This window comes from Crotalus tigris, unplaced genomic scaffold (assembly GCF_016545835.1).
Source record: "Crotalus tigris isolate CLP2741 ecotype Arizona unplaced genomic scaffold, ASM1654583v1 scf7180000017639.5415321, whole genome shotgun sequence".
NCBI lineage: Eukaryota > Metazoa > Chordata > Lepidosauria > Squamata > Viperidae > Crotalus > Crotalus tigris.
The window spans coordinates 4734557-4757186 of record NW_024096532.1 but is presented as its reverse complement, the minus strand read 5'-3'; the positions used below and the strand labels follow the sequence as shown (position 1 = coordinate 4757186).

Here is a 22630-nt window from a genome sequence, read left to right as displayed (position 1 = left end):
AAAAATGGTCATAAGTCACTTTTATTAGTCCTGTTGTAACTTTGAATGGTCATTAAATGAACAGTTGTAAGTTGAGGACCACCTGTATATTATAAATTCAACCACCTAAATTTGTAAACCAATGGTTAAAGCTTAGCATTATGTATAACTAGATTACAGCAGATTTTTTTCAACAAACTATTCATGTAACAAATGAGAGTTTGCACAAAGTGTAAATCTGATCATGGATAACTTAAGGCCTTGTGACAGTATCAGTTAATATCTGAAGGGCAGGACTCCGACTCCTTCAGATCCTTTTCCGAGTTCAGTGCACTGTATGTTCAGTGCAGAAGAAAATGAAAGCATGAACATACGATGACAGCAAAAGCTATTTCAAAAAAGAAAGACATTTGCCGACACTCATTAAGCCTGGACAGGTGGTTACGGGAACCTGGAATGACCTCAACTGACCTTCTGGGATGGCAGCCACAGCAAGGGCGACGGCAATCTTGAAGTAGTAGATGGCGCCGCGGATCCAGGAGCCGCCGTGTATGGGGTCGTTGAAATGCCCGATGTTGATGAGCCAGACAGCCACGCAGATGAGGGAGATGACTTTGGACAGCTGCTCACCAAACTCGTCCAGTTTCTGCTGCAATGGCGTCTTCTCTTGCTCTGTGGCTGCCATTTCATCGCGGATCTTACCAATTTCAGTGCCCACGCCTGTGGCGATGACGACACCAACAGCCTTGCCGGCACCAATGTTGGTACCCTGGAGTGGGTTTGAAGGCGAATAGGAACAAGACGGATTAAAATCAACAAAGGAAAGTGGCAATCAATAAATAATAATGGATGGAGGAAACTACAGTTATTTTAGATAAAAAAGGCTATAAGTATGGCTATGTATAATCTTGCATAAGCACATTGTTTCATTTCTTAAAAATCCAAGATCTCCAGGCCTCATGGCAATAAAGGACATGTTTCTGCTACATCTATAGCATGTTCATTATCTGTCTGCAAAAAAATGGTTGGAACTATTGTTTAGAAAATTGCTGAAATGTCTGTTAGGGATCATGGCAACTACAAAACTCCTATCCTATCACCCGTGCTGAGAAACATGCTGCTAAATTTTTAATGAACAAGCAAAAATAAGCAAATAACAGCACATTTTTTTAACTTGCAGAATTAATTCTTGCAAAGGTGAACAGAAAAAAGAGAAAGGATGACGAGCAGACTCAGTTACAGCAGAGATTATTCAATCATTGGAGGACCTGAAGGACTAGCTTGGGAACATGTCATCCTGGTTAAAATCTTTTTGTGTGGTCATTAAGAGTCAACACTGAGTTGATCGCATATCATCAATAATTTGATTACTTTACACTTGCCAGGTCTCCCTAGTTTATCTGACTTGTAATCACATTCACATTTTTGGCTATATCATATCACACTTTCTGACAATCATTAATAGGAAGCATAAAATTATGGAATTTACAAGCTTGTCTTTTTGACCTGATCTCCCCAGTCACCTATAGATGAAATAAAAGTGCAATGTAATATCAGCCAATTTACATTGTTGCTTGAGAGAGCAAATAAAATTATGTCACCTGATTGTCCCCAAAGTGCTTTTTAGAACAGAATAGAATAGAATCTTTTGTAACTTTAACTGTACACTAATCAGCATACATTGAAATGAAATTTCGTTGCATTCAGCTCTCAAAAAAATACCATTTTGCATATACCCACACCCATACATATATGACACAGAGAAACATCACAGTCTAGTTCAAATGTATACATATATATGGAGAAAAAAAAGAATCCTGCAAATTTACAAGATCGATGGCATAAGGAACAAAGCTGTTACAGAATCTAGTAGTTCTGCTATAAATACTTTGAAACCTTCTCCCAGAGGGGAGTAACCAAAACAGACTGTGGTGTGTGGAGTGCTTATAAGCAGTATCCTGAATAACAAGGAGCAGGCTTCCTATAATCTTCTCAACTGTCCTTATCACTCTCTATATGGACCTTCTATCTGAGTCACTGCTACCGCCAAACCAAATAGTGATGCAGTTTGTTAAAACACTCGCAATCGTGCCTCTGTAAAAAGTGGCCAGGACAGAAGGAGAAAGTTGTGCTCTGAGCTGAAGAAGCTTCTTGGATGAGAAACAAACTGTCTTCAGAGAAAAAACAAAGTCCAGTTGCCTTTCGAAAAAGCACTTTTGGGACAACCATGACCTGGATGACTGAGAAACTCCATAGACATATCACCTGATTCTTTAACCCACTGCATTACCAAATAAAGACAAATGGAATATGGTATTTAGTGTCCCATTAGTATCCCTGCCACATACTATTTGAATCAGAGGCAAAAAGATGCATCAGCAGGCTTTACATCTTCAGCCCTGTCAGTAATACTCACAGAAAACAGCATGTTCTTCTTGTCCTGATTTACTGCCCGGGGATCTGGGACAGGATCAGTATGTTTGATCACAGAGACAGATTCACCTGGGTGGGTAAATAAAGGGTCAGACCACTTGCTTCATACAAAACAGAGTTATGGGTACTTTAAGTTATGTGGACTTTAATCCAGAATTCCTCAGCCAGCAAGCTGGCTAGTGAATTCTGGATGTTGAACTCTATATCTTTAATTAGCCAAGGTTGAAAAATACTGGCATAAATCATACCCAAATCTACCTATCACCAATGATTTTCCAAGGCATGTTTTCCCAACCACAGATTTTTCCTTAGAGACTATGATCTCTAGATAGTCCTATCCTTCCTTTTTACAAAGTAGTTTTAAATTGAGGTTTTTTTTCCAGTTCTTCTCAAATTGGCTGAAATTTAAAAACATAGCCTCTGTTGTTATTCCCTCTTTCTCCCTTTTTTTATTACTTTTTCCCCCCATTCTCTTATGGGCAGAATATATTTATTGCTAACATTAGATATGAGCTCCTTACCTGTCAGAATGGACTGGTCCACGCGCAGAGTGGTGGATTTGATGGAAATTATGCGAATATCAGCTGGGACTTTGTCACCAACTGGGTAACAAAAAAAAAGAAAAACCTCCAGTTTTAGCCATAGAACAGTCACTATTGTTTGATGTAATAAATAAATAAATAAACAAACCCGTGCTATTGACCAGTTTAAGCATCTTTGTTGAAAGAGAAATGATGGTATTAATACCAAGTTCTGAAACTAGGATATATATCACCATCTTATTATTATGAAAAAAACCTGCTAGAATAACACACGTGAGAGTTAGTTCTCATACAGTCAGTGAAAAACAAGACAACAGCAAAATTGAGCAGTGCAGAAATAAAGAACAAATTTAGATAGGCTAATCCTTGCAATGGAAAGAGACAGTCTTCAGTGAGTCCTTGACTTTCAACCATTTGTTTACTGACTGTTCGAAGTTACAACAACACTGAAAAAAGTGACTTATGACCATTTTCCACACTGTCACAGCCTCCCCATGGTCACATGATCAAAATTCAGATGCTTGGCAACTGACTATTATTTATGACGATTACAGTGTCCCAGGGTCATGTGGTCCCCTTTTGTGACCTCCTGACAAGCAAAATCAATGGGGAGCCAGATTCACTTAGCAACTGGGTGACTAACTTAACAACTGCAATGATTTGCTTAACAAATGTGGCAAGAAAGATTGTAAAATGGGGGAAAACTCACTTAACAAATGTCTCGCTTAGCCACAGAAATTTTGGGCTCAATTGTGGACATAAGTTGAGGCCTACCTGCATTATGTAGAACAGGAAAAGGAAAAAAAATACAAGATGATTTCAGCTTTGTTTTTATTGGGTTTCATTTTGAATAATGCCAGATCTTGAAAATGCTTTTGATGATTGATTCTTGAGATGGTATAAGACCTCCTGCTTGAGCAAGGGGTTGGACTAGAAGACCTCCAAGGACCCTTCCTATTCTATTCTATTCTGTTCTATTCTATTCTATTCTATTCTATTCTATTCTATTCTATTGGGTCCAGGAGTTCAATTCCTGATAGAGGATTTGAACTCCAAAGAATAACATTTGGATAGCTACCTCTGATGGATTCCATATAGGATGAAATTGGTCATATGATGGTGCCTGGTGGTCTCTGTAACTAATTTAATTCAATAAATATTATTTATTATAACTTCTGTGATTTCTTCTGAGTGCTTCCAGTATTCATGACTAAGTGAATCTTGACACCATGAGAAATGTGAAAGACACCTATGAAATCAGAGCTACAAAGAAAAGATTGCTCTTTTTCTGTCTCTACATAAATCTGGATCACTAGTCTGGCTTTTGTTCTTATGTAAGGGATACAGACAGTCTTCTGCTTACAACTATTCAATTAGTGACTGTTCAAAGTTACAACGGCATTGAAAAAAGTGCCTCATGACCGTTTTTCACACTTATATGACTGTTACAGGATCCCCATGGTCACATGATCAAAATTTGGGCATGTGGCAACTGGCTTTTATTTATGATGGTTGCAGGGTCCCAAGGTCATGTGATCACCTTTTGTGACCTCCTGACAAGCAAAGTCAACAAAGAAGCCAGAGATACTTAACAACCGTGTTGCCAACTTAGCAACTATAGTGATTCACTTAGCAACTGCGGTAAGAAAAGTCGTAAAATGGGGAAAAATTGATGTTGATTGCTTATTTAGTATCCTATGAATATCACTAAATATTGTATCCTATGATTTCTGATGAATGTATCTTATGATGATTATGATCATGATTTATCATCATCATGATTTATCACTGACAACTTATGCACCGGAGACAAATTCCTTTTGTGTCCAGTCAGACTTGGCCAATAAAGAATTCTATTCTATTCTATTCTATTCTATTCTATTCTATTCTATTCTATTCTATTCTATTCTATTCTATTCTAAACAGTTGTCCTGCTTAACAACAGAAATTCTGGGCTCAATTGTAGTTGTAAATCAAAGACTAATAATAATAACCAGAGCTTTTTTTCTCATAGAACGCCCAGAATGGAGTTCCGGCACCTTTTTTGGATGGAACTTTGTAGAGTAGGCAAGGCAGGTTGTATGATGCGTGTGAGTTCCAGCACCTTTTTTTTTTTTTTTTTAGAAAAAAAGCACTGATAATAATAAAAACAACAACAGAACTTAAGGGAGAATTTTTATAAAATGTTTTATAGATGGCACCTTGATCCACAAAAAATGTCTCTTATGTATCCTGACTTACAACCTAAATGTTGGAGATGTGGTTGCATGGATGCTACTTATTATCACATTTGGTGGTCGTGCAGAGAGATAAAAGCATTTTGGATTAAGATATGGTGGAATATCCAGAGAATTTTTAGAAGGAGGGTAAAATTTACTCCGCAATTATTTTTGTTAGGTATAGTTACTGATTGTGATACAAAGGAGGTTATATTGATGTTAAATTTGATTACAGCTGCGAGGCTGTTAGTAGGACAATTTTGGAAGAAGGAATCTTTGCCTACATTGCAGGAATGGTTTCTTAAAGTGTCTCATTTGGCGGAAATGGCAAAGATTTCGGCTTTTTTAAAGGAACAAACGCAAGAGAAATTTCTTGCTGTTTGGGATAAGTGGATAAAATTTATACAATTTAAACTGGATATAAAAAAATATTATATAGCCTTTTTATAATCTTCATTTTTATATATATATATATGTTTTAATGTTATATTTTCCTTTTTTATAAACATAATTTTTAATTGTTTTTTAATTAAGCCTATATTCTGCTCTGGGAAGCTCTGGGGGGGGGGAAGGGGGGATGTTTGGGTGGGGGGTGGGGGAAGGGGGTTTTGTTATGTAATGTTTAGTTTTTTTTGTATATGTTGTTTTTTGTCTTTGTATGGTTTTGTTCTTTTTGTAAAACTTGTAAAACTTTTTAATAAAAAATAATAATAATAATAAAAACAACAACAACTTTATTGTCACTTTGAATGTACACCAATTGGCATACATCAAAATGAAATTTCATTGCATACAACTCTCAAAGGACCACCACCTCTGATATATACTCCCTGTTCATGGCCAGCTCAAGTTTCAGTATGTCCATTTTAGTCTCTAAGGAGCGAACGATGGCAAACACGACAGATGGAAAAGTAGCTCCATGTGGATTAGCCCTCAAATTAGCATGTATTCCTGCATGACAACCTCACCTCCTTTCCTTTATCTCAGGGCTCTTCAAACTTGGCCCTTGTGTGATTTGGCTGAGGAATTTTGGGAGTTGAAGTCCACAAGTCATAAAAGAGCCAAGTTTGAAGACCCCTGCTTTATCTGATCCTGTCTCTTCCACCTTTTCCTTAAAGAGGCCTGGCTCCTTTTTACCCCTGGAGCACGCTGCCGCTGCCTCCAACTCTTCCAAAAGCCTCTCTCCCTTCCTCTGGGCCTGCTCCATAAGCCCCCCCCCCCCACCTCTTCTCCTCTGCCTCCTTCGGAAACAGCCCTGATTTGCAATAGAATCCGTTGCTGTGCCAGCAGTCAGATCTTTCTGCCAGCAGAATAATTTCAAACAGCACAAATGACTTTTAACAGCCTCACCAGCTATTCCGAAACAGCTAAAAACACACCATACCAGTAAAAATTGTCAGTTACATGCTAGCTTAGTCCCACTAGGTTGCTCAAACACATTAAAATCTTCCCGATCATGTGGCCTATATCCCTTACGTCCCTCCAAAAACTTATACTCATACAAAAGCTTAGTATTACTTTGTACTTTCCAAACTAATAAAGATATAAGAAAGAGAATAATACATGTTTTAGAATAACATACATCCACATTGTAAGTTTTGTGGGGGAAATATAGTACAACATTTAGCAAATTTTAGTGCAGCTTTTCTGCCAACAAAAGTGCGTATAGTCCAGGCCATGGTTTTCCCAGTTGCAATGTATGGCTGTGAAAGTTGGACCATAAGAAAGGCTGAGCGCCAAAGAATTGAGGCCTTTGAACTATGGTGCTGGAGAAGACTCCTGCGAGTCCCTTGGACTGCAAGGCGTTCAAACCGGTCAGTCCTAGAAGAGATCAACCCCGACTGCTCTTTAGAAGGCCAGATCCTAAAGTTGAAACTCAAATACTTTGGCCACCTAATGAGAAGGAAGGACTCACTGGAGAAGGGCCTAATGCTGGGAAAGATTGAGGGCAATAGAAGAAGGGGACGACAGAGAATGAGATGGCTGGATGGAGTCACTGAAGCAGTAGGTGTGAACTTAAATGGACTCCAGAAGATGGTAGAGGACAGGAAGACCTGGAGGAACATTGTCCATGGGGTCGCGATGGGTCGGACACAACTTCGCAATTAACAACAACAACAAGTGCAGCTTTTGAAGGAGAGTCAGATTAAGACACAGTGGCTAAAGTTGCACAGACAGTTGCTAGACTAGCACTTCTTGAAAAGATTCAGCTGCATTTCCATTGAGTAAAAGTTGTCCTGATGGCAACATGAAACTGAATTATGTGTCTTGGGAAATACCTGCAGCAGCTCTGCCCAAGTACGTGCTCTAAGCATGTTGAAGGCAATGTCCAGAACTGAATATGAGTAGTAAGAATAACATTGTACTCCATCCAATGCCTGAAATTCTGGGCAAACAAATAACTCTTATTTGTATGTAACTAAGTAAACCACAGTTTTCTGAGTTAATCCAATTTTTTGGGCTAGCATAATTTAACTGGTTAAACAAAAATGATAGCATAGACACAATATACTAAGCTTGGGTAAATTTTAACCTTAAGTTGTTTCTTCAGATTTAGCATGCTGTAAAAAATCCAATCCATTTAGTTAATTTATAGATTTGTATACTAATTCCCTAACCAGATTTTGTAGATAATATATGTCCAACCACTGGGTCACAAAGTAACCCTACTGAGCTTGCACAACAAGTTGATTTCAACCTATTTATGTGTTATGTGAACCCTGCCACAACCAGAACCATCACCTGGACTCATAGATGTCCAGTAGATGCTGCAGTGAGGTGACTCACTTCATGATGTCATTGTGCAAATTCCATAATTTGTGTCAGTCATATTATAGTGCAAATGGCCTATATAGCTTCTAAAATGAAGCATGTGATGTCACTTGCTCAACCTACAAGTGACTGCACTAGGGACTAAGCTAAGGAAGTTGCACAAGGTTCTCCATACACACACTGTGAACCAAGGTGTGGGCAGCCCTTCCTATAGGCAAAACAAATAGCTTTTTTCATGGTGCGATGGATTCAGTTCCTTTCTGTCAAAGAAGAAGGTTTATTCCAGGCTACATGTCCGCCTTAGCTAGACAACTGTCCTCAGATGAAATTCAATTTCCAATCCAGATGGTTTCTAAGGCATGCAAGTTATCTTATCTTTTGCTTCAGGCAGCAGAATGTCTTGGGTCAGAAAGGCTAGAGGTCCATTGACCCAAGTTCTATATTAAGGAAAGAAAAGTGGTGGTGTCCACTGGAGGGCAGTATAAGACAGTGTCAGATCTGAATACTTTATGAACAGGAGACCAATGGTTCAGTTAACCAGGAGAATCAGTGTGGTGTTTTTTTGTGTGTTTTTTTTACAGTCTAGATCACCTTGACAGCTTTAAGGTATGTAGAATTCCCTCACCAGCAATTCTGGGAGTTGAAGTCCACATATCTTAAAGTTGCTAAGGTTGAGAAACTTTGGTCTAAACACAAAGAACGTTATTTATACGGAATTGAAGGTAGCTTGACTGAGAAAAATTTCTTACTGGGGTCAAATTCTGAAGCAGAAATTTCAGTGGATGAAATTTAATATATATATAAACATAAAATCTTTCAGACTTTTTTTGTACACTACTACAGTTCAGAAATAAGTATGCTACTATATATCTCCTAGGAAATTTTTTCAACCAGGTTTCCCAAGGCAACAATGATATAACAAACTTGTCTGAATAGTCCTGAAAAGCAAAGACTATTTTTAATATTATAAAAAGATTCTCTGTCTCAGCCAATGGTAGGTTTTACTTTATGCTGGTCTATGACTGTAATGAAGATTTCATTTGATTTGCTTAAGCTTTGTTCACAGAAACAACAAATTAATGTGGCAAAACATTTCATTCCTGTCTTTTGTAAAAATGGAGCTTAAGAATCCTGGAGTCCTCCATTTTTTAAAAGCATATTCACCAAGCAGATGGCATGGAGAAGGATTTTAATAGCATAATTCTATATATGTCTGTTTGTAAATAAATGCCACAGAGTAATTTAAACCTCTCATAATATGGTAGTTTTGCATTATGCATATAATATCGTATTATACAGTTTTAAGAACATTTTTCTTGTGGTTTGGACCTTTTCTGTTGGACCTGCTTTTCCTAGGAAATATTTTTATTAATTCAGCAAGCAACTCCATCAGTTAAATTTCAAAATTATATTGCTAGACATAGTTATAATTACATTCAGATCATTGATCAGCTTTTGCTGGTATTTTTAATATCAGATTTGGCTTCTTATCTCCATTTATTGAGTAGAGATAGATGAGCATTAAAAAACATTGGTTTATTTATTGTAATATGATTACATTGCAGAAAATCTTATTTTTTAAAGAAACATGTTTGAAATACAATGTAAGTGGCAGAAGCCACATGCAATCATTTAGAGCAATTTGAATTGGAAGAGTGAAAATTTTCATCTGCATTTGTGTAAATCTCTCTTATTTAGCATTTAAATATGATTTCTGAGGTTTAATTCCTGTCATGCCAAAATTGCTCTGTTGAGGAAAATCCAATTTCTCTCGGCAAATCAGAAATAATTTTGGGATTCTCCTGTTCCCTTGACCCCATTCCCCTTAAAATGTTCCCTGATTTTCTTTTTTTTTTAAATCAAGTCATTTGCCTACAGTTAGCCCAGGAGGGCTTCTTCAAGTCTCTCACCTCACTATTCTCCCCTCCCCCCAAATCCTTCCCAGCAACGCTATTTAACAAACACAAACCTATGCCATATTAAAGCCATATATGAGACTCTGCTCAGTTGCCAGATACAGTGTTCATAAGCTATTGCATATGGAGCTTACACAAAGAAATATTGCTCAGGAATGCAGGGGAAAGCTGTATTTTCCCTGTTTTCCTCAGAAGTGGGAAATCATCAAGGGGATGCTTGGGATATGTCAGGACTGAAAAATGTAGGATGCAGATGGAATGGAGGGTTTTTTTTGTTCTGCCTCTAACATAGCCAGAGGCAGCATCTCAGCGTGGGTTTCTCCTTTGCCTGTCCTCTTTTCATCTGACAAGGCACGGTAACCCTAGATGTCTCCATGCATCCCAGCTGGCTTTTCCACCAGCACATTAAGTGTCTCTCTCTCTCTCCCCCCTCTCCCCCTCCCTCCCTCCCTCCCTCTCTCTCTCTCTCTCTCTCTCTCTCTCTCTCTCTCTCTCTCTCTCTCTCTCTCTCCTTGCCTGCCTCATCACATTCCCCAAGCATCACCAGCTGCCTGACAGTGTCCATACAAGGCAAAGCTGGTTGCTGGGCATTATCCATTGCTCCATTGCCTTCTCTTCTTCAAGGAGATGAAGAGGTCACGGCTTCCCTAGGCAGGGATGGGAACTCAAGGCCAGGCCAGACTAGGAGAAAGGTGGCAACAGCTACCTACATCCCCAGAAGTGATGCTAAAATTACTTGGCCATCAACATTCAAAAGAAAAAAAGACCATAAACTATTCAGAGTTGTCAATGAGCTGCTAAGGCTCCTCAGAATTATTTCTTTGTTAAATTCTTCCCTGCAGACATACAAGGATTTTGACTCTAACACACTTTCTCTTTCTCTCTGGTTATACACACACACACACACACACACACACACACATACACACACACACTTATAATACCAGCTCCTGAATTCCCTCCTAACATATATATTGTGAGGCCAGTTAGCAGAGGCCAAATACACAAGTGACTGGCTACATTTAAGAAGAAATTAGGGGAAATGAATCCCCTCCTTATGCAATTCTTGAAGACACAAGAACATTGTGTCCTTCCTTGGCATTTGGTCACCGAGGCACATGAAAGGAGGTGATAAAATCATGAATACCAGTTGGGCCAGACAAGAGCTATTCAGTGTCCTAATTAAGAACAGGGCATCTATGTATAGAAAGTTTCTATTTTTGAGTAATTAGCATGAGAAATCAAAAGAGGGAAATTTTGTCACCTTCAAACCCAGCTTGTGAGATTCCCTGGGATTGTGAGTGATAGCTGGTAGAGCTAGAGTGTTAGGCAAGATGAATCTTTGGTTGTGTTCTTGACAATGCCACCAAATCACCTCACACAGAGATTTATTGATCAAAACATGTATTAGGATTTTTTTTAATGAGCACATTTTTAAGAATGTGAGGATCAACACAAAGCAGCATGACCAAGAAATCGGGCTTTCAGTATTAAAAAGAATGAGAGATTGAGAGATTCTTTCCAGAGGGAAACATTTACCTCTTAGTTTTTGGAAGCTGACATCGATGACAAAATATTTTGTGCATCCACAGGCACATATGCATTATTTTATTACTATTTGAGCTGGAGCTAGAGTTTTAATTTTCTGTTGGATTTTTAACTCTCCAGGACAAATTGGGGTGGGATAGGACTGGCGGGGGGGGGCAGTAGGGGGAAAATGATCCTGTTTTAAAGGGAATGGTCCAAATAGAAGGGCTTTAGTTTCAAAAATGAGAAAGGGGCTTGTAATGGCCTACCAACTGTTAGCAGCCATCACATTGCTTGTTCAGTTGCAATGATAAAATGTCTTGCGTTCTGCTTAAATTAACAAATTAACAAATCCTTTCAAAATTTATACTTAAATGTATAGACTCAAAAGAGCAAAAACATTTTCCCCTCACATTTTATCCTATTTGCTACACTTAAGCGGGACAGTGAATTTTATGTAAAGTCTATTCTTTTCTTTTCTTTTCTTTTTTGGCAATGCAGTGTTTCTCTTTTCTAGGCACCCAGAAGTAACCACTCTGATCTCCTTTATATGAATGTGTGACAAAAAGGAAAGAAAAAAAGAGACTACAAGATCTCGTGAAAAAGACTGCTCCATTGGATGGATGGATAGATGGATGGATGGATGGATGGATGGATGGATGGATGGATGCCTTTTATATTTTGGAAACACTTGTGTAACTGGCCCCGAGAGTAAATGATCTCTGAATTAAATTAAATTAGAAAGGAGGGAATGAGCTGGCTCCTGGCCCAGCTCTGAGGGCAGCTGTTATCCAGTAAGTGCAGCTGAAGGGGATTCCTCAGGGCTCTGCTTTCACTGCTCCACTTCCAGCCCGCACTCTCCATGGGGACTGTCTGTTCCCAAAACATCCCTCTCGCCTCTATTCCAGGGTCAAGACAGGGCAAGCCCAAGGAGTAAACAAGCCCCATGATGGAGCAGTCTTGTTCAGATTTTGCTGAAGCAGCATCTCCAGAACTTCCTGTGGATTTGAGGCTGAAGGAGTACACTATCTAACTCAAATGAAAATAGCCACTCTTCTCCTGACTTGTGGGAAATAGCTATTCCAGTGTGACCCAACAGGGTGCCTCCTGGAGTGGCATACAAAATAGGGAGAGGTAGGTGCCACATCTGGATTGGGATTCTTGGCCTTGCACAAAATGTCACTGGAAGGAGAGGCTGGCAAAAGCAGACTTCTAAGTGTGTAGAGAAAATGCTGGCTTTAAATGAGTTTTGCAGCAATATATTGTCACAGAGTGAAAAAATCTAGAGTGGGTAGTCATTAATCCAATTTCTAACAAGAAGTATTTAGAAATAGACATTGTTAGAACGTTTCTTTTTTCACATACTAGAAATTCAAAACAAGGCCACTTCTTTCCTTTAATTTAGCAGCTCCCAATCTTTTCTATACCCCACACCCCTAGAATGCTTCTGATATATTCTCGCACCCCTTACAAAAGTTCGAAGTAACGGCAACGAATTATGCATATACACTATAATTTTGAAAAGCCAAGTTTTCACACCCCCGGCTGGAACCCCTGCTTTAATTCATTCTTGGTTCATATTCATTCAATTAATTTGATAAATTCTGAAATTTCCATGAGAGAATTATACCTCAATTTAACCTTTTCTCCTGTAATAGAAGCATTCTTGCCTTCACTGAGGGTGTTTTCCTAGGACCAAGTTAAACTTTCTCTACCATCCTTAACTGCAGAAATAAATCAGCATAAAATTGCTGCTCAATCCTGCCAATCCTCAATCTGTATAAATTGCCTCTGTTTCAAATCACTTCGATCACCTTATTTCCTTCCAGAGATAACAAAACCAGACAAATCTGACATACCTAGAAGCTAATTTTGAATAGCATTGGAATAAGAGTTAAATGCTACTTCAATGCCAGTATACTGAGGGTTATTTAAACCGGCCTTCTTTGTGCATTGGGAACAAAATGACAACCACATCATCAGGGTATTTTGTGTCCTGGTTAGGTGCAAGTGGGAATGACCTTTATTTCTTTCAGCTCACAGAAAATAATGTCTTCTTTGTCACATATTCCAACTATAGTTCCCCTGCTTATCTAAGAATGGGTTGATCCCTGTTCAATGGTAAATATCTTTGCAACTCAATTGTTTAACAAAATAATGCTTCTTTATCACTATTCAGTCTTTGGTCCAACACTGTTCAAGTTGAGACAGCCTGTGCAATCAGTGTAATACAGGAATGCTGTGTCAGTGTCGACAATTGCTTCAGCTTAACAAACCCAAAAGCATTTTTAAATCCTCAGGTGGAGATCGGAGACAAGAATCTTGGCAACTGCTCTTTAGAGAGGGATATAGCTGTTGATGATTGTTGCTACAGAATCATACTATCCTTTTCTGGAGAATACATATCCTCTAGAAATGAAACAGTAAAGAATGCTGGGATATCCCTTCAACTTAATTGACCTTGGCCCTACTCTATCAAGAAGTGGGTATCACAGTGAAAGGAGAATACTGTCTTCTAGAGCCATCGCTCCAGAAATATCTAAGTATTTTGAATGTCACTGCTAATGGTATCTGGCATCTTCAGTGGCCTCATATCTAATAGCTTCAGCTGGGAGCTTGAGCTACTTAGGGATTTAAAGATTATGGAAGAGAACTTGTGGTATCCAAACTGACTCTAGTACTCACTCTATGTTTAGTCTTCTTTGCCCTGGGGAATCCCCATGACCTTTAATTCTTTCACACACTCCCAACCTGACACTTACCTGCCACCTCTGCAATGTCTCCGGGGACCATATCTCTGGCCTTTATTCTCTGTACCGCCTTCCTGTCAGATCGATAGACCTTGCCCATTTCAGGTTCATACTCCTTTAGGGCCTCAATGGCATTCTCGGCATTTCGTTCCTACAAGGAGACGGGCCCCCACTCAGAATTAAGATGCCCTATTGTTGCTTTCAATTACAGCTCGGCCCACAGCAGAGGGAAGCACCATTCTATTCCATTCCTTTCCTTTCCATTCCCCCAATGCAAGAAAGCCAGCAGAAACAAGTGTGGCCCAGGCACGGAATAAGGAACCAAACTTCTATTCCGTTAAGCCTTGAAATTTTAACCCCCTGCAATTTGCTGAAAGCACTTTAATGCTCTCGGAGGTTGACTAGATTGCAGTGCAGCAATCTCCTAACAGTAACCATCAGTAACGATAACATTCATAAGGTACATCTGAAGAACAAAATGTAGTAAGCCACATTTTAGTGCGTTTAGAGCAGTGGTTCTCAACCTGTGGGTTGGGACCCCATTTGGGGTCGAACGACCATTTCACGGGGGTCGCCAAACAACGCAGTCCGCCATTTTTTTCCCCTTTTCCTTAGCTGTGCTACTCTCTTTTATTCTATTGGCTTTTGAAAGCCAATAGAATAGACTCTCTTGAATACAGTCTAATTCTATTAGCTTTCAAAAGCCAATAGGAATTATCCAGGCTGTCTGTGCCCTGCTGAGCCCACCAAAAGTCCCATTCTGCAAACAGTGCTGCACCAGTTGAGTGGTCCTCGATTTACGACTGGTTGAGTAGTCCTCGACTTACGACCGGTTGGGGGTCGCGGCATTAAAAAGGTTGAGAACCACTAGTTTAGAGCATCACAGAGGGAACTTTGCATACTAAAGAGGGCTTCACACATTACACTAAACCACAATGTGATTTGCTTGGCTCGGGCTGGGAATAGTTTGTGAACTTACCCATTATGCTTCAAAGCTGGCAACTTTACCATGTGTGGATTTCAAGTCTCTGTGAGTTGAAGTCCACACATCATAAAGTTGCCAAGTTTGAAAAATACTGCTTTAAAGCATGGTTTGCTTGTTTATTTATTGGGTTTATCTACCACCTTTCATTCATGAGTCCAAAGACCCACGTACAGGGCTCCCTCCTAATTTTTCCCACAAAACGACTTCCTGAGATACGTTAGTTAACTAGAGAATTGGTCTAAAGTGCATAGGTAGCTACTGTAGTTGAGGGGAAGATTAGATCCTCCTGATGCCAGAACAACACCTGAATTAGCCCTAAGGATCTGGATTTGAAGGGGCAAAGGGGATTTGAGACGTATGGAGCACTTCTATTTTACCCATTAGTCTCTTGCATCAGAAGAGATGCCTTTTCCTGGGCTTGTGGTTTCCTGGCTTTTTTCCTGTACAATCCCAGGAAAAGAAGCATTTTATTTAAAAACAGCTGACAGATACATGTGCATTCATACATGCTTCAAATCACCTTGTCCTTTGGAATCTGGATTACCCTCACAGACCTACATCCCCCAAACCGTAATGAAACAAAACATGGTTAGTTTGTTTACCTGCCATACTCCAACAATGGCATTGGCAATCAGGATTAATAGGATGACAAATGGTTCCACAAAAGCGGTGACAGTTTCTTCACCCTCTTCAAACCATGCCAGCACCTGTAAAAAAAAACAAAAACCCCAGATATGCATAGTTGTGGAGGGGAGGGGAGAGAGAGAATGTGGTTACTCTTCCACTTCTCTCTTGCTCAGATATGGTCCTTGTTCATTTTTCAGTCAGGAATCCTAAATCCCAGCCCACCTCTCTTTTCTTCTTCTGAAATCCCATTTACTTTTTAATTCTCCTTGAACCTGCCATCTGAAAACAGCGGAAGCCAGCCTGTGTTTTACCTCTCCACAAAAATGAAGCTTGTCAGTCAATCTCCATGAAACCTGATAGTACCAGGACAAAGGGCTCCTGTTGCTCTGGGCGGGGTGGTGTGCAAACACATAGATGCTGCACAATTGTGCAGGCAGGTGCAAGTGTGTAACTGTGCACAGCTTCAGATGTGAAAGGAAGGTATGCGTTGCACACAAGTGAAATGAAGCATCTGCACAAGGTTTCACACTGCCCCCTGCTGGAGAGAGCTGTGTCTGACAGGGTTTCTGTTGGAAGAACAGAGCATGGTGCAAATACATACCACATGCTGTTTGATATACTGGGGGGGGGGGCATAATTGTTGGAAGGATTATAGTCGATTAACAATACAAATGTGCTTTGTAATGCTTGATTGTTTCCCAGAGTTATCTCCAAAGACTTTATCAGATTTCCTTCTCTTTGTTTGCAGATCCAAATTCAGCACTTAAAATCCAAAACAAACCTGCCTCTTACTGTCTTCATTCTAACTAACTGCAATCCTAAAAATCTGGAGCGCCATGAATGTTCCCAATCTAGTTTCTAGTTTTCTAGCTTCAGGCATGTAAAAAAACAGACAGAGGAAAGGTGGTAACACTAAAGACATATTCTTTCAACAACTGCAGAAGAGATAAGTATAGATCTGAACAGAAGAGAAAATGAATCTTGTTTAGTGCCAGCTGAACATCCCCAGAAGTGTGTTTTGCAATCATCCTCTGAGAAAGAAGAATTCAACCAAGGCTGTATAGCACCCTTCCTAAACCACAGAAATTCTGAAACTTGTAGCCGAGCACCTCTCGAATGCACCACCATGGTGAAGACAAGTGCTATTTCCAATGTAATCTTAATTTTATTTATACTGTCTGTCCTATTTTTCAGTGATAGAACAATCCCAAAGCAGATAGTTCTTTCCTATGTTCAGAAGCCTCATAATACTTGTTTCCTACAGAGCTCCATAGGAGAAACAGTTTGGTTGATTGGCTTTTTGGTCAAGAAAGCACCAATATTCCTGGGCTGTCTGAACATGAAATCTTGAACCACAGCTACATGAGAACCAGACTGTAAATTATGACCTTTTCTGAGATCTCCTGTTGCTGAGCCTAACCATGTGCTCTTGAAAGATCTAGTAACACAATCTGAGGAGGTTGCATCTCAAGTGTCAAGAAACTAGGCAGAAGCACAACAGGCTATGATGAGCGTCTGGGCGCTGAAACAAGCAAAATCTCAGTTTCTCGTGCTTAGGTTTGCTATATTATAGAAATAGCAAGAAGTTTATGGTTCCTACGAGCCTGAAAGCATTCATTTTTATACATGAATATGCAGGTCAGTGATTTCTGTATTCTTTTTCTGGACCGAGTCAATGTATTCATTATAGCAGAAGCTCAATTATAATTTAAACTGACTGAAGAACTCTGAGATGGCCAAATTGATTTCTTTGATCAGAGAAAATACAATATCTACATATATTGCTCCCTGGAAATCCCTAAAAACTTTTGGCATAAAAGAAGAAAAAAAAGAGTTTATGATTATGGTTTTGATGATTAGACTGAATCAATTATAGAAAAAAGTTCACGTTTTAACTATAGAACAAAAGGTAAATTTATAACTGTACTTATAACTTGTATAAAGAAGCCACTTCTTTGAAAAAGTTTTATTTATTTTATGAATGAATATCAAATATTATAGAGAATTGTTTTATAAGTTATGGAGTTAAAGGTTAATTATGATATTTTTTTTTCTTTCTCTTTTTTTTTCTTTTTTTTAATTATTATAATTTTCTTTTTCTTTTTTTTTCTTAACCCTGTATTCTGCTCTGGGAAGTGAAGGGAGGGGGGGTGGGGGTGGGAGGGAGGGTAAGGGGGGGGTTCTCTATTTTAAAATTTTATTGTATTTTTATAAATGATTGTATGTTTTAAAAAAATAAAAATTTTCAATAAAAAAAAAAAGAAGCCACTTCTTTGCATCTTATTTCTCTTTTTTCTCTTTCTCTTTTCCTTTTTTCCTTTCTTTTTCCTTTCTTCCTTCCTTTTTCTACATTTTTAGTTTTTTCTGATTTCTTTCTTTTTTCTTCTTCTTTTGTATGAATCAGGATTAGTTTTTATTTATATTGGTTTTAGCCTTTTTAAAACTTTTTATAAAATTATGTATTTAAAAAAAGAAAAAGCAGTGCACATTTAGAAGACAGACTGATTCTCAGATTGTTTTCTGGGATTTTGCTCAGAAGGAAATAGTTTTGTGAATTTACAGTAAGAAATTGACAAGAAACCCGATGGGCTAAACCAGATTGCATTATCATTATTCTCTCAGGGGAAGTTAAGTGTAAATGTCATTAAATAAATAACTATGAAATATATGGAAATGGCCAAATAAAATATAGTGCCTGCATTTAGCATGAATGAGTCAAAACAGATTGCTGAACAGATACGTTCGCTCAATATGTTTCCTGATTTGTTATGCAGAAGGAAGCCAGGTTTTAGCTCTGAGAAAAAGGAACAGAATGGATTAATCCTGATTGGATTAAACATCTATAAGCACCCCAAATCTTGAAAAATAACTCATGAGGAAAAAAGCAAATTGAAGATGCTCAAATGCAAAGTTTTCATTTATTTGTATTACCTATCTTGCCAGTGAAAATAATTTCAGCTCTGAATCCTGACTCAAATTAAGTGCTTTGTTCATTCCTACACTTGGGGTGAAAGGGAATTATTAAATATGACATGTTATTTCTTTCCGTACACCCAATTCACTAATTTGTTGATTCTCATTAACAGTGGAAAGGAATACTTGTAGCTCAGAGTTGAATGGTTCTTGTTGCTCTCTGAGCTTGGTGGTTTGCTTGTAGACATTTCATTACCCAACTAGGCAACATCATCAGTGAAAGTGAGTGTGGGGTTTGCTCCCTGTTTATATACAGTAGCTTACCCACAGCAGTTATAAACAGGGAACGAACCCCGCAATCACTCTCACTGATGATGTTGCCTAGTTGGGTAATGAATTGTCTACAAGTTCAGACAGCAGTAAGGACTCCACTCATTACTAACCAATCTATCTAAAATCAATCCAATAACTGCAGCTTTGTTCTTTTCATTCCAATGTAATGGAAGTTGTGTGTTCCTAACACAGGATGGCATCCCCAGAGAGCAGGCTTGCAGACATCACTTGCCCACAACATAGCTTCTTTCCCATTCTGCCCCCAAATGGTTGCTTCTCCTCTTCAGCCCTGTGTGGATTTCCCCAAGTTCCCTCAGTTACAAGGCTAGTGTCACTTACGAAAGAGATGCAGGCTGCGAGCAGGAGAATTCGCACAAGCAAGTCTTCAAATTGTTCCACCACCAGCTCCCATATAGTTTTGCCTAATAAGCAAGAAAGGATGGGATGAAAGGCACAAAGGAGACACAGACTGCAGAGATGGGGTGGAGAAAATCAGCCTGCCTCCCCCCCAATCAAGAAAGCAATAGGCTGCAAGGAAAGAGAGAAGGGACAACAGGCCTGTAGGTATCTACGATAGATTTTTCAGCAAGTTCCAGCAGATACCCTTGGGAAAATGGTAGGTTCTTCTATGCAAGTCTAGCTATGTGTTAACAGAAAGTTCGATGCAACCATTAATTTGGAGAAATGGCAAGGTATACAACCAACTTTGTTATTTTGCCTCTTCTCAATTAATCTATCTTCCAAAAAAGAGAACTTTGTTTCATCCAAAAATGTCAGGGGAGGGAGGGGTTTCTTCCAGCTACCAAGCAGCCTCCATTATTTGGCCAACAGCATTTCAAAGAACCATCTTTTATCCCAGATATGCCAAGCATTTAATTAGTTCTAAGGGCCCAAGAAAGGGAAATTGAGTGCTAGAGTGATTCTTGGCAGATCAGAACATGGATATGGACAGGACAACATACTGTTTGGTAGAGGCAGAATTTGGTATCTGATTGGTCAAAGAAAGAATTTCATGCCTCTGCCTTATGATGGAACTTGATGGAAATGATTGGGACAAACCAATGACAATTCACAGGTTAACCTGAGATTTTATTTCTAAATAGAAAGTTTGAGGCCCATCTGAAGACCCAATTGCCACTGAATCAGTTTTAAAGTTTTACTGAATCAGTTTTACAGTTTTACTGTAGAAGTCATTTGGGCCATGCTAATTCAAGGTTGAGGGGTTTTTCTTAATACTTCCAAATGCTTATGCACAATCTTTCTTAGGACTCACCTTCTTCAGCTGGGAGTTCTGGGGTTCAGAGACAGCATGTTGGGAGAGGAAAAGAAAGGAAAAGAGAGAAATAAAAGCTGGTTAGGGTTATTGCTAGTGTGATTTTTGCTGAGCAAAGATGGCAACAGAGAAAAGGTACAGGCTAAACTATTCTGGATTTACAGAGAAGTTGGTCCCGCACATGGAGTTTAAAGTTGATTTTCATATGTCATAACTCCACAGTTAGAAAGAAAGAGTTGTACGATCATGCTTAGGTTTAGGGAGTGATTGTGAGTTGGATATGGACATCCCTGCAGAAATGAGTAAGTCTTTTACTGATTTCAATTTGTAAACCATGGGCCTACGTGACTGCAAAATTAATTTGTGCATAGAAAATCCTTGGAGGTAGGACTTCACTAGGAGATAGGAAGGAACAGACTGGGGTCATTTAGAGCAGTTACAAACTCATGCATGTACCACAAAATAGCACAATCACACATTTCCAATTCTGATCAAATTCTTGTTATAATCCTACTGAGGAGCCCAGAACTTTTGACCTTTTCCCATATATTTGAAGGACACTATAAAATCAGGAAATCAGACTGTCCTCTCAATCATCTGCATCTTTGGCAGCATGATATGCCCATCCCTAACAAAAGAAGCCTCTCCAGATCCACCTACTCACATAGCATCACAACCAATAAACAATTAACATTTTGTTCCTCAAAGACATCTCTTCTCAAATCTACTCAGCATCTAACTAGCTCACTTCACCGGCTGTGTAATATCAGTACTCTCTTTTGTTTCGACTTCCCGGCTGCTCCTACAAGTTGCCCATCAGCAATTTTGATATCTCGTTCATACCAAAGGGAATTTACTGAGTTATTCTTAGCAAAGCAGCAGCAGCTGCCCTGTCCCCAGCATGGCTACCTCCCCCCCCCCCAACTTTGCAATTGTCAATTTTCCCTCTTGTGCTTTGCTTTTACCTTCATTCTTAGTCCCCTTCCATGGCCAAACTTTAGACTCTGCTAGACCATCTCTATCACCTCCTTTCTGCTTTCCAATAATTATGTAACCATTTTTCTTTGGTAATAGTTGTTTCTTCCTATTGCTTCTATCCTTCCTTACATTTTAGAATCCATGTCCATCACTGTGCATCTCTGGTTTGATAACCTTTGCTTTCTTTTCTTCTCATATCTATGTTGCTCTGCATATCTTTTCAGCTCTCTGGCTCTCCATTTCCCCTGCCTTCTTGCATCCTGGCACCTGGCCAAGTGGGTACCAAAAGGGCTGTAATTTTAGAAAGCACTCACCATTGGGTCCATATTTTTCCAGATTCTTCTTCACCTGCTCAGGAGAGAGGCCTGTATGCTCACTTACTCCAAAGTAAGCCAGGCACTCTTCCGTAGTTTTGGCATGGGCGTTTTCCATTTTTGCCCTACCGCACCTGTCCCCTTGTTGTGTTTAAAGCTGCTTCCCACTTCTTCCGGCTTGGCCTGCTTCTGCTGTTCCCCTGCTGTATGTTCAGTGGAGTGTCACTCGTGCCCCCTGTTGAGTTCCTCCTCTTTCTCAGCAGACCATGGTCCTTGGAGCACAGTATCCAACGATGGAGGGAAAGCCCGATGACCCGTCCTTGCACAGAAGCCTTCACCAAACTCTGAGGCTGGCACACGTCCTTATGAGGCAGCCAGAGGACCAGATCCTTGGACATTTTCCGTGGGCCCCCATTGGGTGACCAGTGCTGACATCACTTCATCCACCAACTCACATATGGCCTTCTGCGGAGAGAAGGTATTTTTGCTGACTTGAAGGGAGAAGCCAGGAGGATGGTTGGCTTGGGATGGGGGGAGGAGGAGAGAGGAGGCCGAGTGTCCACAGACCCATGTGTCACTCAAATGCTTGCCTGTTCCTTTCAAGAGATCTCACCCTAGCCTCCCCCTCCTGCCTCCTACAGATTTAGGGTTTATTTCTGTCACTTGTCGTCTGTAATGAAGATACACAGAGAAGTGGGCTGTCCTCGTTCCCATATTTGCAACTAAATCAATATGTTTGCCATGTCTGTCTCATTTGCATAGGCTTTAAATACTATTTAATAATCCACACATGTGCATTTACAAATGTATCATAGACATAAATTTTTAGGGGTTTTTTTAATCACTCTTTTTTCACTCCATTAAATTTTTCTTTGTTGGATCTATCATCCCTCTCTCTCAGTTTGCAATCTCTGACAGCAACCAAACAGATGACCAAGAGAGATTCACAAGCTGAAGAAATCCTGTCACTTGTCTTTGGTAACTGCTACTAGCTCTAAACGTGATTTTTGCACTTCTAGTTATCATGGCTTATGGTCACAATTCCATGACCAGTTGTTGCTTTTATAAG

At 39.4% G+C, this 22630-nt stretch overlaps 1 protein-coding gene across 2 annotated transcripts in view; it reads right to left on the bottom strand.

Annotated features, from left to right (window-relative positions):
• Window positions 1-21890, bottom strand: part of ATP2A1 (ATPase sarcoplasmic/endoplasmic reticulum Ca2+ transporting 1) — a 45839-nt gene extending 23949 nt beyond the window's left edge. For both annotated transcript variants that reach the window (XM_039335301.1, XM_039335300.1), the window contains exons 1-8: window positions 21562-21890; window positions 20270-20287; window positions 19336-19418; window positions 15726-15830; window positions 14151-14289; window positions 2934-3014; window positions 2396-2481; window positions 451-748 (exon numbers count right to left, since the gene is read on the bottom strand). In XM_039335301.1, coding sequence (XP_039191235.1) covers window positions 451-748; window positions 2396-2481; window positions 2934-3014; window positions 14151-14289; window positions 15726-15830; window positions 19336-19418; window positions 20270-20287; window positions 21562-21679 — 928 coding nt within the window. In that variant the 5' untranslated portion in view covers window positions 21680-21890. The remainder of the gene's footprint in view (window positions 1-450; window positions 749-2395; window positions 2482-2933; window positions 3015-14150; window positions 14290-15725; window positions 15831-19335; window positions 19419-20269; window positions 20288-21561) is intronic.
• Window positions 21891-22630: the final 740 nt, after the last annotated feature.